Source organism: Symphalangus syndactylus, chromosome 14, assembly GCF_028878055.3.
Source record: "Symphalangus syndactylus isolate Jambi chromosome 14, NHGRI_mSymSyn1-v2.1_pri, whole genome shotgun sequence".
Taxonomy (NCBI): domain Eukaryota; kingdom Metazoa; phylum Chordata; class Mammalia; order Primates; family Hylobatidae; genus Symphalangus; species Symphalangus syndactylus.
Genome location: NC_072436.2, coordinates 101,989,175 through 102,007,553, shown reverse-complemented (window position 1 = coordinate 102,007,553; position 18,379 = coordinate 101,989,175). Strand labels below are relative to the sequence as shown.

The following is an 18,379-nucleotide window of genomic DNA, read 5'->3' as shown; positions in this document are numbered from 1 at the left end:
AATTCACTTCAAAAAGGGGCTTTCATCCTCCCAAAACTTTAAAAAATCCACTTGCAGGATACCATGACTAAAGCCAGTAGAGGTCGCTATTACATAACTTTTACACATGTGTTTTGAATAAATGAGTATTCAACTAGTATGTAAAAACTACTAGATAAAATTAAACATCATCCTAATTATAAATCTGAATAAAAAGTCTTATTATTTGCTAGTAAAATGGAAAATAAAAAAGTGTGACGCCATGTGATGCCCTTGGTGGTGAGGGAGGGGTGGAGAACACAATGATTCTTGGAAATCTTAAGAGCAAATCTATAAATTGAGGAGTGTAATCCATTCAATTTTAATAAATTTTCATCTATGTCCAAGGCTAAATCAGCTTCCAAATAAAGTTATTTTAATTCTAATTAATGGAATTAGAAGCATGTTGAAAGAAATTATAGCAGTTAAAAATGGGGTTTACAAACCTTTTCAATTGTCTAGTTGAAAAGCTGTTTGCCAGGACACCAGCCTCACGCAGTAAAAGGCAATACAAAGGCCCAAAATATTGAGGAGGCATCGCAGGTGAAAAGGGAGAAAACGGAAGGGGTAAAGGGAGAGAAGGGAACATCCAAAACAAGAATTCTTTTCTTTTTTCCAAGTTTATTTTACAGACTTGCTAATCCAAAAATGACAACATATTTAGGACTAACTTACATGGTTTTCAATTAAAATGTTTATAGTGATGGGTTTAACCCATGATTAACTAAGTGTAACCATGGTACGTACAAACCTAATAATGCTATGACCCTGTGGCTTTCCAACATTTTTTAAAACCTCAACTCATAGTAAGAATAAATTTTCAACACATTTTTACATTGTACCCTTCCATACTGCACACATACTCAAATGAAACAGTTTCCTAAAACAAACCTGTCCTTATTATATGTAGCACACTAGCATTTTCTATTCTGTTTTTTATTTATATATTTATTTATTCTGAGACAGAGTCTTGTGCTCTGTTGCGCAGGCTGGAGTGCAGTGGTGCAATCTCAGTTCACTGCAACCACCACTCCCAGGTTCAAGTGATTCTCCCACCTCAGCCTCCCAAGTAGCTGGGATTACAGGTGTGTGCTACCATGCCCGGCTAATTTTTATGTTTTTAGTAGAGATGGGTTTCCCCATGTTGGCCAGGCTGGTCTTGAACTCCTGACCTCAGATGATCTGCCCACCTCAGCCTCCCAAAGTGCTGGGATTACAGGTGTGAGCCACTGTGCCCGGCCTGTTTTATTTTTTTAAATGGGCAATGCACTAAAGTAATTTTATGACTTACTAACGGCCATGACCTGGAGTCTAAAAATACTGGTGCACAGTGTAGATATAAAAGCAGTAGAAAAAAGTAAAAATAAAAAAATAAAAGCAGTAGAAAAGGACAGAAGTTGAACTCAACCTAACAATTAATTCTAAATAGAGTTACATGTCTTTGAAAAAAAAAAAAAAAATCACCAGCAGTGGAATTACAGAGACTAACTGTAGGCAGGGGTTGAGGTAGAAGAAAAAGAAAACAGAACTGCAACCCCGGTCCATATCAATTATGTCTACCTCATTCCAGGTTTATTGTTTCGAGGAAGGAAAGAAGAGGAAAGAAAATCTCGAATGATTTTTAAAAAGGCAAAGTGGTAATACTGAAGCATAGCACATTTTTAAACTTACTTACAAGGGTATTAATGAAATCAAATTACCAAATACATACTTAGGAGACAATGTCAAGGGTCAAAATGCATGCAGAAAGATTCGTAGGGTTAAAAAAAAAAAAAAAAAGGTGTTTCGAATGTGGAGAGGCCAAACTGAAGGAATTACTTTATTTCTTGTAGTGGCAAATTTATAATTTTATGGTAAAATAAAATTTCTTTCACAAACATTTTATATTTCTTTACTTTTTATTTATTTTGGGGGGGAACAAGGTCTCGCTCTATCACCCGAGCTGGAGTGCAATGATGCAATCATAGCTCACTGGAGCCTCAACCTCCTGGGCTTAAGTGATCCCCCTGCCTCCGCCTCCCAAGTAGCTGGGACTATAAGTACGTGCCACCACGCCCAGCTAATTTTTTTATTTTTAGTAGAAATGAGATCCTGCTATGTTGCCCAGGCTGCTCTGGAACTCCTGAGCTCAAAGTGATCCTTCTGCCTTGGCCTCCCAAAGTGCTGGGATTACACACATGAGCCACTGCACTCGGCCTTCATGTATTTTTAAAAAGAAGCCCGAGGAGGACTGAACAATGAAAGATTCATGAATTAGAATACTATTACTCTCCTAATTTCAAGATTAATAATTTTATTTGTATTAAATGAGAAACTCTATCTTGATTAATATATAGTACCTTTGGGAAACATTAATGAGATACAGAGCTAAGTTTGAGATTCACCTCTATTATTAGCAGAACCCTGTCTTTTCCTTTACATAATAAATAGGTTTAAAAAGATAATCTTGATCAATTCCAATATAAATATTCTAGGTCCCATATAAATTCCTACATATGTACTTCAGTTAAAAAAAAAATCAGATCCCCACATACTTTGGTATGTGTGGGAGAAATTTGTTTTTGTTTAGAAAGGTAGAAAATACGGATAAATTATTTGGGGAATCTAAATGTTAATGGAAAGCTTATTAGAAATTACAGGGACTTGGCCGGGTGTGGTGGCTCATGCCTGTAATCCCAGCACTCTGGGAGGCTGAGATGGGCGGACTGCTTGAGGTCAGGAGTTCCAAGACCAGCCTGGCCAATATGGTGAAACCCTGTCTCTACTAAAGATACAAAAATTAGCCAAGCATGGTGGTGCTCGCTTGTAGTCCTAGCTACTCAGGAGGCTGAGGCACGAGAATCACTTGAACCTGGGAGGCGGAAGTTGCAGTGAGCTGAGATCACACCACTGCACTCTAGCCTGGGTGACAGAGGGAGTCTCTGTCTCAAAATAAAGAAGAAAAAAAAAAAAAGAAAAGAAAAGAAAGAAAGAAATTATAAGGACTCTTTAGGATTCCAAGGGAAAAAAAGCTAAAGAAAAAAATGAATGGAAAACGAAAGCAGACGTTTTACATTTTACGATGAAGGGCTAATGACAAAAAAAAGTCTAAGATAAAGGAGTTAAAAAAAAAAAAAAAAGCCTGAGATGAATGAGGAAAAGAAATCAGTGTCCTAAGAAATCAAAGCTGGTTAAATATAGGTAAATATAGACCGGAAAGGGAAGGAACAACAAAGGAAATTAGTCTAGTCAAGTGAAGAACAAGTACAATTATGAAAGGACAAGACCTAAGAAATTAAAGAATATACTAAGGTCATAACACAGGAAAAAAAATTAGCTTTTGCCTCTATTTTTTCAAAGTTTAAATACAGAAAATTATACTTATTGTAAAAGGGGAAAAAACAGATTGGAGCAATTTTTATACTATCTTTTAATAATTGAATTAATTGGAATCAACTGAGCCAAATAATATATACCCTTCTTCTGCATTCCCAGCGCATTAAAATATATATAATACAGTCGGCCTTCCATATCCATGGTTCTACATCTGTGGATTCAACCAACCGCAGATGAAAAATATTTTTAAAAAAATAAAAAAATACAAAATTTAAAATACAATGTAATAACTATTTACATAGAATTCAATTTTTTTTTTAAGGGTTAGGGTCTCACTCTGTCACCCAGACTGAAGTGCACTGGCATGATCATAGCTTCCTGCAGCCTTGAACTCCTGGGCTCAAGTGACACCTCAGCCTCCTAAGTAGATGAGAGTATAGGCACAAGCCACTACACTTGGCAATATTTACTTTTTATTAGGTAATATAAATATTCTAGAAATGATTTAAAGCATATGGGAGGGTGTTCATTAGTTATATGCAAATACTATGCCATTTAATATAAGGGACTTGAGCATCCATGGATTTTGGTATCTTCAGGCAGCAGCCTGCAACCAATCCCCCATGGAAACTGAGGCACAACTCTACCTCCTTATTCATCTGCAACACTGCCTGACGGTAAATACTAATATATTGGCAGTACCGATTAATGATTATTGGCTACATCAATAAAACAAAATTCCATTCATTTGGACTATGATACTTTATAATTTGTGATAATCTGTAGTACAATTTATCAAAACTTTTTAATTACCATCAGCAAAACATGTACGCAATCTATCTGTTTTCAAGTACTTTTGAAGCACCTATTTTCCTAAAACTATAGGGCAACTAAAAATCACTCTTAGACATATCCCCTAGGAACTACCAAATTAAGCAGTAATTGCTACCATACTTTGAATTATGCTTATACTTTAAAGCAAAGTGTATTCTTTAAACATTTTTTTTTTTTTTGAAATTCTTTTTTCTTCCTTTCGAGACAGGGTCTTACTCTGTCAGGAGTGCAGTGGTGCGATCACAGCTTACTGCAGCCTCAATCTCCTGGGCTCAGGTGATCCTCCCACCTCAACCTCTCAGGTGGCTGGGACTACAGGCATGTAGCCCCATGGCCAGCTAATTTTTTGTATTTTTAGTAGAGACAGGGTTTTGCTATATTGCCCAGGCTGGTCCTGAACTCTTGGACTCAGGCAATCTGTCCACGTTGGCCTCCCAAAGTGCTGAGATTACAGGCATGAGCCACCACACCGGCCAAATTTTACTCCTTAAATTGATGTATAAAACTATACATGTATATCATGTACAACATGATGATGCTTGGAAGTACATATACACTGTGGAATGGTTAAATCTAGCTAATTAACGAATGCATTACCTCACATAGTTATTTTTGTGGTGAGAACAATCAATACCCACTCTTAGCATTTTCAAGAATACAATATACCATCATTAACTATAGTCACCATGCTGTACAATAGGATCTCTTGAACTTATTCCTCCCAACTGTAAATATATATTCTTTGAACGAATCTTCCCCAGTTCCCTTTCTCTCCAATCAACACAGCTTCTGGGAACCATTATGAAGCATATTCTTCAGAAAGATTTTTAAATATGTATATTCTGCTAATTCAGATTGATCTATTTTTAAAATACATTTTTTTTTTTGAGATGGAGTCTTGCTCTGTCACCCAGGCTGGAGTACAGTGGTGCAATCTTGGCTCACTGCAACTTCTGCCTCCCAGGTTCAAGCGGTTCTCCTGCCTCAGCTCCCGAGGAGTTGGGATTACAGGTGCCTGCCACCATGCCCAGCTAATTTTTTGTATTTTTTTTTTTTTTTAGTAGAGATGGGGTTTCACCATGTTGGCCAGACTGTTCTCAAACTCCCAACCTTAGGTTATCAGCTTGCTTCAGCCTTCCAAAATGCTGGGATTACAGGTGTGGGCTACTATGCCCAGTCTCTATATACATTTTTCTTATGTGACCCTCAAAACTTAAGAAAAATATTTTATGACTCATCCCAAAACATACTTAGGGCTTGCTAAATTTAGGGCCCTTATTATTTTAATAGAAAGCTTTGTAAGTGTGTTAAAGAAATACTGAATCCTAGTCAATGAGGAAAATGGAAAATTATTTCCTGATAAAAGAATGTAAGACACCATTTGCTATGGTCCAAATGTTTGTGCCCCTCCCAAATTCATGTTGAAACCTAAACCCCACTGTGGTGGTATTAAGAGGTGTTAACATCACTCTTCTATTCTCATGAAAGTCCTGCTACCATTCTGTCCAACTTTATGGTTTACGTTAGGGACACACAAAATACCCTGGCCTCTTAATTCTATAAACGCCTCATCTTGGGGACCTTCACCCCTGGTCTAGCCACATCCTGCTTTGTAACTATGTTACTTATGAAATCTTACATTCAAACAACTCTTTCTCTGATCTCCATCTATTCTATTTCTCTCTTTCAGATGTCCTAATATCATGAGTTCTCTGACCTTACTGAGAACTCTAGTACCCTGTTCTCTCCATGTTTTTCCATTATATGTGACCTCCCCTACCTGGTATTAGAATGCATGCTCAAAAAGCTAGACTTTCTGGTTAAAAGTATTGGCTTCACTACTTAATAACTTGGGCAGGTTATTCAACCTCTTTGTGCTTCAGTTTCCACATTCATTCATTCAACTTATATTTTCTGAGTGTCTTCTCTGTGCCAGATATTGTTCTAGGTGCTGATGATTCAACAGTGAACAAGAAAAAAAAAAATCCCTGGAGCTTACATTCTAGTAGGGAAAAAACTAATACCATCTTGATGGGATTATTACAAAGTTTAAATGAAATGTAAAGCATGGAAGTATTCAAACTAGTGCATAATACTATATAGAAAACCTGTCAGCTATTATCACATTTCACTTTTTTCCTTATCCAATTTCAATTCAGTGATGCTCTTCTCAGCAGTTTCTCATTGGATATGCCTGTCTATCAATCCCTCAGCCTTCAGGAGAGAAGGACAAGGCCTGAGGTTGCTAGAGATTACTTCCTACCCAATCACTGTGTGCCATAAAAACATTACTTTCTATGTGTGTTGTGTCCTGAAAAGGTTGCAAGGCACTGCTATTACCAGTTTTTACAATTCCCTTGCCCTACTCTTCTGCTGCTATACATCCATGAGGAAACACCATTCAGTCCAACTATCTTTTTTTGTGCTCACACTTGAGTGCTGAAAAGCAAAGTCACAGAAACCCAAAGATTTGAACTACTGTACACTTGAAGTCATTAAAGTCAAACGGTCCTTCATCATTGCCAGAGAACTCTTTCTATTTCTAGCTGTATCTCCTATTTTCTACAGTTGGTACTTCAAACCTTACTCTTCTCTCTAACTTTCGACTCCTTCTGAACTCAGTTTAGATACATCTTTTTCTTGGAAGCTATCCCAAACCCCAAAGCATCTATCAGTTGCCCCTTTCATGGTTTCCCATATACTCTTTACTCATAGAATATCACATTATGTTACTGACTACATATCTATCTGTATCTCCATTAAATCATAAGCCCTAAAAAGACAAGGGCCATATCATCTTTCTAAGAGATTACAGAACCTCCTTCCTAGGTGTTTAGATGTTTCCCTCTCTCTCAATTTGTGGGAAATAATTCACTTACCACCTAAAATACATGTAACAACTGAAGATCAAAACATTAACAGAAATCTTTTTGGAATGTTAGCTGGCTTTAATAAAAGAAATGCTTGGACATAAGCCACTCCTAAAGGTATGGGTATATCATTCTATCATCAAGAAATTGTTCGTTTTAGCTTACAAACAAAAAATGTATAGTTTAACAGCTAGAATATACATAAACTATCTTATATGCAATACAGGTTGATTATCCCTAATCCAAAAATCCAAAATCTGAAACTTTTAGCTTTTTTTTTTGGAGTCAGGGTTCCACTCTTTCATTCAGGGCTCACTGTAGCTTCGATCTCCTGGGCTCAAGTGATCCTCATGCCTCAGCCTCCTGAGTAGCTGGGACTACAGGCGCATGCCACCATGCCCAGCTAGTTAAAAACAAATTTTTTTTAGAGATGGGGTCTCACTTTGTCTCCCAGGCTGGTCTCGAACTCCTGGGCTCAAGTGATCCTTCTGCTTTGGCCTCCCAAAGTGCTGGGATTATAGGCTTGAGCCACCACATCAGGCCAAAATCCAAAACTTCTAGATGCTGACATGATGCTCACTGGAATACATCAGAGTTTGGGTTTTTGGATTTGGGATGCTCAACCAGTAAGTATACTGCAAACATTCCAAAACCAAAAAAAAAAAAAAAAAAAAAAACCCTCGAAATCTAAAACACTTCTGTTCTCAAGCATTCTGGATAAGGGATACTCAACCTGTAAAGAGTTAAATCCAGGCTTCATTTTCTTATATACCATATATATATATATATATATATATTGAACAAATTCTCTCCCCGTTCACTGACATTACAACCAACACACAAATTAGATATAAAGTAAATACAAGACAACATTTGTCATACCTCTACATCTGAAGCACTTCGGGGCTGAGCCTGGCATAGCATATTTAATAATTGCAAAATTAATTCTTCAACATACTGAAGAGCATCATCGTTAGACTCGAGAGTAGGATGAACTTGCCCCTGGACCTATAAACAAAAAGCAAAGTAATTAAAATGTGGGTTCCATATCATTAAACAAATTTTTAAAACTTTAAAAAATATGGGTTTGTGGCCAGGCATGGTGGCTCATGCCTGTAATGCCAGCAATCTGGGAGGTCGAGGCAGGCAGATCACCTGAGGTCAGGAGTTTGAGACCACCCTGGCCAACATGGTGAAACCCTGTCTCCATTAAAAATACAAAAATTAGCCGGGCCTTGTGGTATGCACCTGTAATCCCAGCTACCCAGGAGGCTGAGGCAGGAGAATTGCTGGAACCCAGGAGGCAGAGGCTGCAGTGAGCCAAGATCTTGCCACTGCACTCCAGCCTGGGCAACAGAGCAAGACTCTGTCTCAAAAATAAAAAGTGGGTTTGTACTTAAAAATGTGGTCTGGCTTGCAAATATAGATTTGAATGATACTGACCTAGAAGTCAGGATTTCTCAACCCTTTTTCCCAGCCACATGCTTATATGCTCCTGGAGATCCAGTTTACCTAACTAAATAATTTCAGTATGTTTTTTTCTCATACTATGGTTACAATATGATGCAGAAATGGGGAAAGGAAGGGAGAGGCTGAGGTGATGATAAAAGATACAGTTTATACGGTTTTTGCCAGGAACCAGTTAGAACATTTATTCAACATTCTGCTTGGGCAAAACTGACCTCCGATGGGCCTCTGACTGTTGTTTAACTTTACCATTCCTAATAAACGATAAAATCCAGGAGGGGCATGTCTCATCAAGTTCACCAGTGTATCTATGGCAGCAAGCACTGTGCAGGGCACGTATATTACAAGCTTGATAAATTTAAATAATATTTGTGAACACAAAGTCACCCTGTATCAAAGGACACAAAAGTTGTGACTATCTATACTTTAGGAATATTGGTGGCCTAAAAATCTTTACCTTCTTTCTCCTCAACCATTTCTTTAATTTTTTTTTTTTTAATGAAAAGTTTTACTTAAGAATCCACACTGGAAAGAAGCCTTGACCATTTCTTTAGTTGAATTTCAGGCCAGTGGCCTCTGTAAAGCTTGCATGTTAATAAACAGCATGATAGTCTTTACTTGCATCCCTCTGTTCCTCCCTAAATAAACGGCAAGAAAGACAGTTCCAGGAGAGAAACAATACATGTTCCAAAATATGCATCAACTCTCCAACAGGTGGTAGGGCACTTACTGGATGAAAGTGCACAGTACTCACTAGCTCACAGTACACAGTATGGCCTGTCCTACTACACGTCATTAACTGAGAGGGTGTAACAGCCTCAGTCTACAGGGAATATTTTACAAACAGTGTACTAGACTGAGTGTGGTGGCTAATGCCTGTAATCCTAACACTTTGAGAGGCTGAGGAAGGAGGAACACTTAACGCCAGGAGTTCAGGACCAGCCTGAGCAACACAGGGAAAACCTGTCTCCACCAAAAAAAACAAAACAAAAACAAAAAAAAAAAAAGCCCAGTAAGGTGGCACATGCCTATAGTAGTCCCCACCTACTCGAGGCTGAGGTGAGGTGGAAGGATCGCTTAAACCCAGGATGCCGGGGCTGCAGTGAGCTATGATTAAACCACTGTACTCCAGCCTGGAGGGAGATCCTGTCTCAAAACAACAATAAAAGATAGTATCCTACATAATAATTTTTTAAAAGTACATATATGTATACATATATCCGTATGCATTCATATACATTTTAAAGGCAAATAGCATTGTAACAATCCAGAACTGCATGAAGAGGTACTACATACAGTACGAGCTTTAAAACAAAATTTATTTATTTTTTATTTTTTTGAGACAGGGTCTCACCCTGTCACCCAGGCTGGAGTGCAGTGGCATGATCTTGGCTCACTGCAACCTCCGCCTCCTGGGTTCAAGCAATTCTCCTGCCCCCACCTCCCCAGTAGCTGGGATTACAGGCACCTGCCACCACGCCCGGCCAATTTCTGTATTTTTAGTGGAGACGGGGTTTCACCATGTTGGCCAGGCTGGTCTCAAACTCCCGACCTCAGGTGATCCACGTGCCTTGGCCTTCCAAAGTGGTGGGATTACAGGCATGAGCCACTGTGCCTGGCCTAAAACAAATTTTTTTAACAATTTAATTTTACAGGTGAAGAAACCCAGAAGGCTTAAATCATTTGCCCAAGAACTTTTGATCATATTGAGTACAATTACCAATGTGATTATAATTTATCTGTTTACAAGTATCCCTGTTAGGTGACTGGATGGCTGTACAGTTAAAATAATAGACAGTGTGTACTAGAACCCAGAATTCATAACTCTGAGTTCTGTGCTCTCCATTCACCATACCACCATACTCTGACTAATGTGTGTAGGTATCAAACCATATAAACTTATTCCTCTTCAATACTTAGCATGACCTTTAAAAAAAAAACAAAACAAAACTGGAACTTGCAAAAGTTTTCTTTTTGTACACTGATTTGCATGCCCCCAATGGCTTAAACTGTCTTTTCAGATAATCTTTATCTTAATGAACAACATCTTCATTTTGCAGTGAATGCTACCACCACATGGTAGGCTATTTCTATCTGGTTCTCAGTCAATTCATGTCTGAAACTCTTTCCTTAGTATTAAGACATACTCTATTCAATTTCTTCCCTAATTTCCTTATTCCTTTTCCATGTCCTTGTAGAGTTCCATATCTTCCTCCATTCCTCCACCCCTTCTACTCTCGTATGTTCACTCCCTTCTCTTCTGCCCCCTAAGTAACCTCATTTACTTCCACATTTAACAGTCACCTGTATGGATAACCCCAAATCTATCCCTAGTCCTGATTTCTCTCCTCAGTTTTAGACTTCAAATTACCTGTGACATAGGTTCCACCTATTCTACCAAAATCTCAAACTTAACATGAAAAAAAGAAGAAATTAAGTATTTTAGAAAAACACAATATAGACTGCTCCTGATTTCACTTGGATGTAGTCCTAGAAAATGTAGCTATAATTGGGGGTTACATTCCAGTTCAAAGCCCCAGCATCACATAAACTATAGCTACAGATTTATAAAACCACAGACTTAAGAGTTAAAAGGGACTTTAGAAGTCATTTAACTAAGTCCTCTATTTATTGTATTTATTTATTTGAGACGGAGTCTCGCTCTGTCACCCAGGCTGGAGTGCAGTGGTGCAACCTTGGCTCACTGCAACCTCCACCTCCTGGGTTCAAGCAATTCTCCTGCCTCAGCCTCCCAAGTAGCTGGGATTATAGGTGCCTGCCACCACGCTGGGCTAATTTTTTTTTAGTATTTTTAGTAGAGACCGCGTTTTACCATGTTGGCCAGGCTGGTCTCGAACCCCTGACCTCAAGTGATCCGCCCACCTCCACCTCCCAAAGTGCTGGGATTACAGGCGTGAGCCACTGCACCCAGCCAGTCCCTCTATTTAGATGATGAGAAAGAAAAATGATACACCCACAATCCTGTCGCTAACTAGTAATACTGTAAATATTGAACCTGGGCCTCCTGGCTCTTTCCACTAAACCCTTGACTGTTGAACCTGGAGGAATCTGTGGAGCACCCTAGTGTAGGGAGTGGATGCCCATGGACCATACCTACTTATATAGTGGGCTTCCATATAAAACTTGGTTTGAAGTATGTTGTCATACTATTTAATAAACATCTATCTCATGTCATAAATGCAACTACAGTTCTATAAATCTTTATAATTTGAAAAGGGAAAATCATCATTGGTTACACAAAGGATCCCAATATTCATAAGTTATATAAAATTATATTAAAAATCTGACATAAATCTCAAATGTTAGAGAAGATAATAAATGTTAAAATGAAAATATTTCATCAATAATTCGAATCACCTTTTAAAAATATCACAGGCCTTTGAAGAAGGGGTCTAGGCATCCCAAAACATGATTTAGAAAGTATTCAAGAAAGTATGATTAAGTTTTTTTGTAAAGTTCACTGTTTTTCAAAGAAACCCATGTATATAATTCTTCACTAGTATAGCTCCATTTCCAGCTGCTCTTCAATTTACACTTTATGCTGATGCAATCTGAACTATCTGCAGTTTGCTAAAACACGGCATGCAGTTTCACTCACACTGTTCCCCAGGCCTGTCATTCATTCTCTTAACTTTTTTTATCTGCTTATTTGGCTTTTTTTTTTTTTTTTCAACTTTGTCCTTTTCTTCTTTTAAGCTATTTGAATTTCAAAATCCAGATTACACCCCATTTAGGAAGACTTCCTTGTTTCTTATCTCTAAGGCAGAATTAATCTCATTCATTTAACTGATTTGTTGAATCTATTAAATACTAGACCCTCTGTTAGGTACTAGATATACAGATATGAATCAAATATAATCCCTGCTCGTATGGTCCTTATACTCTTACTGGGTTAATCCCTGTACTACATACCACATTTCTGTTACTGGGTTTATCATGTTGACTTATAATTACATGTTCCCTTGTCTGTTTCCTCTTTTGGATAGTGATGTTCCAACTGGGCAGGGCTTTATGTACTTATAATTTTCTCCTTGCTTTTCACTCTAAACCCCTGACATTCAGGGGATACTCAAGGCTTCTGTGTTACAGAGGTGAGGGGAATAAAATATTTCTTTCTTGGAATTAAAATTGAAAAGGTGTGATGGTAAGACTAGAGAGTCTGTTTGGTTGTTTGGTTGATTTCAAGAGCATAAGCCTTTAAAGCAGAAACCATTCACAATACAAAAGCAGTTAGAACTAAAACAGATGTTAATTGTAGAGTTGTATATAGCCACAACAGTGAAAATGCAATGGTTAAAAACAACAACGTGATACTGCTTATAATTCTAGCACATATAATTCAAATGTTAAATTTGGCACTTTGTATAAGCAAAATTTTGGAAATTTATATTCGGTTTTATTTATTGGTGGTTACTAATATCCAAATAAGAACTATCAAATAAATCAAAGAATTAGTTGGCTTAAACAGAAAATAATGCATGATGCCAACCACACTTCTAAGCTTCTGGACATTAACCTTTCTCACATCTTAAAATCTGTCAAATGGGAATCACAAAACTCATCCATGTATTTAAGAGATCAATAAATTGTTTTACCCCCTTAAAAACAAAAACAAAACTTAAAAATTCTAACTGAAAAACAAAGGCAATGGTCCATACTTAAAAGGCAAGCTGAGTACCAACTCCTAAAAAATATGCAGGCTATTCTTTATTCTTTCAAGAAGATGCTGTTAGGATATTTCTTTAAAGAGCAAACAGAAGTAGTATTATATTTCACATGTAGGCAGAGTAAATACACTTCTATTCCATGAGATAGTGTTACAGCCAAAGTGCTCCATTCCATCATAAATGGTACTCAGAGACATTTAATAGATCAAATGATCCAAGTTATTCAGTTCTATACAGAATAGGTTACCCTGTCAAATCTCACGGCAGTCTTCAGAAGCCATGTACAGCTGATTCAGAGTTGCATGTGTGTTTGTGAGCAATTATAAATAAGCATTTCAAATTGGGTTTAAACTATGTGGGTTTTCCCGGTTTTGCCATTTAATGGCAAAACATCAATTACTTTTGCACCAACCTAATAGTTTTCAAAAAACATTACATTTTATACTTATGGTTTACTGACATAGAAAATTTCATATAATTCTTTAACTATATTTTCTTAAAGTAATTTAAGTACAATTAATGCAAATACTTTACTAAATAATTAACAATAGCCTGAATAAGAATTTTACAGTAATTGTTCTTTTAAGGAATAATCACTATATTCAACTAAAGATGAAAACTCTTGAATTATAAACCTATTTTAAGGACTACTTGATTCTATCTTGACAGTTCATTTTGTCTCTAGTAAGTTCCAGCAGATTCTGAAGCAACTTTGTTGGCTATTATTGCCAGGTTTTGTGGAATCTGAAAAGGCAAAGGGATTTAGGTGTATATCAATTCCTAGTTGTTTGATACATGAGTTCTCCAAGTGTATTCAGGAACCCCTTGGGTAAACTGCCAGAAAATACTATGTTGAATTCTGATGAATCTTTCATATCCCCTGCTAGCTAATGGCTTTCTGGAGAATTGGAAAAGCTTCTAAATTATGCTCTGTCATGTCTTGAGCTCAGATCTGCTACTTTTATTTATAAATATAAAGACAGAATTTGAGATAAAACTGGTATTCTCAAAGCCAAATAATAAAGATCGGAATCATCAAATCTCTTTCTTGGTGTTACAATTCTTTAGTCAATGTTTGATGCTTTAGGTGCTTATTTGTCCTCACTCTGAGGTTAAAAACCAAGGCAAAAATCTTTCATCAACAAATAAAATTTAAGACCAGCCTGGGGCGGGCGTGGTGGCCTACGCCTGTAATCCCAGCACTTTGGGAGGCTGAAGTGGGTGGATCACCTGAGATCAGGAGTTCGAGACAAGCCTGAGCAACATGGTGAAACCCCGTGTGTACTAAAAATACAAAAATTAGCCAGGTGCAGTGGTGCCCACCTATAATCCCAGCTACTGGGGAGGCTGAGGCAGGAGAATCGCTTGAACCCGGGAGGCAGGGGCTGCAGTGAGCCGAGATCGTGCCGAGATTGTGCCACTGCACTCCAGTCTGGGTGACAGAGTGAGATTGCATCTCAGAAAAAAGAAAAAAAAAATAGACCAGCTTGGCCAACATGGCAAAACCCCATCTCTACCAAAAATACAAAAATTAGCCGGCTGTGGTGGCACACACCTGTAGTCCCAACTGAGGCAGGAGAATTGCTTGAACCCAGGAGGCAAAGCAAAAGACAAAAAAAAAAAGACAAAAATCAAACAAATCAGAGCACTTACATCTTTCCCATAAATAAAATAAACTAAAAATATTTTCTCTGGCCGGGCACGGTGGCTCATGCCTATAATCCCAGCACTTCGGGAGGTCGAGGCAGGCGGATCACCTGAGGTCAGGAGTTCAAGACCAGCCTGACGAACACGGAGAAACCTTGTCTATACTAAAAATACAAAATTAGCCAGGCATGGTGGCACGTGCCTGTAATCCCAGCTACTTGGGAGGCTAAGGCAGGAGATTTGCTTGAACCCAGGAGGCGGAGGTTGTGGTGAGCCAAGATCGTGCCATGGCACTCCAACCTAGGCAACAAGAGCAAAAGTCTGTCTCAACAGAAAAAAAAAAAAAAAGACATAGAGACCAAGAACAAAATGATGTGTTGGGGAAACTAAGTTGGACCATGGACCAAAGAGTACATGTAGGGAGACTGGAAGGTGCAGGTTGTATACCATGCTAAGGAGTTGGGAAGTGATCAGGGTAGCAGAAAATAATTGTAAGGTTTTAAATGAGACACGGACATAATTGGACTGTTTGCTGAAGTCAAAAATGCCAGTATAAAGGATGGGTTAACAGAGATGAGGTTGAAGGAAGCAAAACTAGTTGGAATGATGCCACATGCTCTGTAAGAAGACAGACTGAAGACCTGGACCGAGGCACAAACAGCGGGAGGTGGGAAAGAAGGGCCTGTTAAGGTAGAAGGAGGTAGGCTTGGATAACTATTTTTTTGGGTGGTGGGGGCAGCAACAAGAGCGAACCACCAACTTAGGACAGGAAATACTAGAAGACAATATTTTCCAGGAAAGATAAGAAATTCAAGTTTGACATATGAGTTTAAGGTTCCTGTATTACATCTAGGGAAACAAACCTGAAATTCTTTTTTTATCAAGTGGCTCCTAAATTTTTTTCAACCTTTTTTTCTCCTCTAAAAGAAGGAAAGAAAGAAAGAAAAGCAACAGTTAACAAATAAATAAAAAACAAACGAGAGTCAGGTGTGGTGGTTGACGCCTATAATCCCATCTACTTGGGAGGCTGAAGCGGGAGGATTACCTGAGTCTAGGAGTCCGAGACCAGCCTGGACAAAATAGACAGACTCCATCTCAAAATATTATAATAAATTTTTTAAATTAAAAAAATAAAAAACAAAGTTGACACTTTGAAAAGTACTAATAGAAAAATTGCTAAAAGATCAAGAAAAAAGAGAAGGCACAAATACTACTGTATTATACACAAGAAGGAGGGGCATAACTACAAATATAGCAGTTTAAAAAGAGAAAATTATGAAAAATTTCAAATCAAGCTTTGAACATTTAGGTAAAGTGAACAAATTCCTAAAAATTGTAAATTATCAAAACTGACTCAAAAAGAAATAAAACATTTCTAATGGTCTTCTAATCATTAAAGAAATTGTATCAAAGGTTTAAAATCTTCCCACAAAGAAGGTAATTTTATCTTTCCAGAAATAGACAATTCCAACCTTATACAATGTGCGCTGTGTACAACTGACACTAAACCAAACCAACACTATCTAGGAAAGAATAACTGCTCTTGGACATAGATGAAAAAAATCATCAACAAAAGTAGCAAACTTGGCCGGGTGTGATGGCTCATGCCTGTAATCCCACCAATTTAGGAGGCTGAGGCTTGAGCTCAAGAGTTCAAGACCAGTCTGGGTAACAAGGCAAAAACTCATCACTACCAAAAATACAAAAATTAGCCAGGCATGGTAGCACACACCTGTGGTCCCAGCTACTGGGGAGGCTGAGGTGAAAGAATTGCTTCAGCCCAGGAGGCGGAGGTTGCAGTAAGCCAAGATCACACCACTGCACTCCAGCCTGGGTGACAGAGTGAGACCTTACCTTACAAAAAAAAAAAAAAGAAAAAAAAAAGGTAGCAAATCAAATTTAGAAATGTTTAGAAAAGATACTACACCAAGACCAACTTGGGCTTATTTCAGGAACTGAGACTGGTTCAACAAAAGTAAATCTTTTGTGATTCTCGCATTAACAGATTAAAGGAGAAAAATGACAATAGATGCAGAAAAGGTAACAATTCATGGTTCCTAGCAAATATACAAGCACAAACTCAGGGCCTAGAAATAGAAGAACATTTCCTAAACTTGATAAAGGATATAAACAAAAAGCATACAACAAAAATCATAATCAATAGTGCAATACTAAAAGAACTACCTTTAAAACCGGGGACAAGACAAGGATACCTACTATCACAATGTCTACTCAACATTGTCTGGAGGTCCTAGCCAATAAGATAAAAAGGATTGGAAAGGAAGGAATAAAACTGTTATTATTTGCAGGTAATATAATTATTCTAATTGAAAACCCAAAAGAATCTATAGAAAAATTATGAGATAATAAGTGAGTTTAGTAAAATAGTTGAAATAATCTATAAAAGATAGTTGCACTCCTACATAAACAACAAACAGAAAATATAATTTTTGAATGATAGTTGCAAAAATAAAGTAATAGAGTAACTAGGAAAATAATCTTATAAAATGTGTATAAAACCTTTATGGACCGGGCGCAGTGACTCACGCCTGTAATCCCAGCACTTTGGGAGGCCAAGGCAGGTGGATCACTTGAGGTCAGGAGTTCGATACCAGGCTGACAAATATGGTAAAACCTTGTCTCTACTAAAAATACGAAAATTAACTGGGTGTGGTGGTGTGCATCTGTAATCTTAGCTACTTGGGAGGCTGAGGCAGGAGAATTGCTTGAACCCAGGAGGCGGAGGTTGCAGTGAGCCGAGATCGCACCAGAGTGAGACTCCTTCTCAAAAAGAAAATCCTTTATGAAGAAAAATTTTTTAACTTTAATGAATGACATTTAGAAGGCCTTAAATAGTATTAATGAAGTACCATAATATCTCAAGATGTCAATTCTCCCATACTCTAAACATTACAATTCCTATTAAAATTGAAACAATTTTCTGAAAAATTGAGATGTTGATCCTAAATTTAGAAGAGCCAAGAACAACTAAGGCACTCCTACAGAAAAATCACGCAAAAAACTATTTTTCCTGCCAGATAAAGACATGATTAAGCTACAGTGATTAAGATACTAAGACATTAGTGCAGAAACAGAAAGACCACCATAATGGAGAGCTCGTATACAGATCTTGTATGAAAATAATATAAAACAAAGAGCCAGTAGTGTAGATTCATGAGGAAAGGATGGATCATCCAAGATATAGTGTTAGGACATTGGCAAATTATTCCCTATCACACACCATATATAAAAACCAACTGAAGACGGATCAAGTACATAACGGTGATAAGCAAAAGATTCAGAAACTTTTAGTAAAAGCATAGCAGGATATCTTTATAACCTGAGTTAGGAAAGAATTTATTTAGAAAAACACATTAAGTATAAAATGAAGAAAAATTCTAATTCAATTTCATTAAGAACTACTGCTTAATCAACATATCACAAAAAGTGGAAAGATAAGTCACACACTGGGACACATATAACCTACAATGGAAATATCCAGGATAAATAATAAAAAAGTATTAATAAAAAAAACCCTCA

The 18,379-nt window shown here is 37.5% G+C and overlaps 1 protein-coding gene across 3 annotated transcripts in view; it reads right to left on the bottom strand.

Annotated features, from left to right (window-relative positions):
* SOS1 (SOS Ras/Rac guanine nucleotide exchange factor 1) overlaps positions 1 to 18,379 on the bottom strand; it is a 152,069-nt gene that overhangs the window by 85,516 nt on the left and 48,174 nt on the right. For all 3 annotated transcript variants that reach the window (XM_055243698.2, XM_055243697.2, XM_055243699.2), the window contains exon 2: positions 7,920 to 8,045. In XM_055243698.2, coding sequence (XP_055099673.1) covers positions 7,920 to 8,045 — 126 coding nt within the window. The remainder of the gene's footprint in view (positions 1 to 7,919; positions 8,046 to 18,379) is intronic.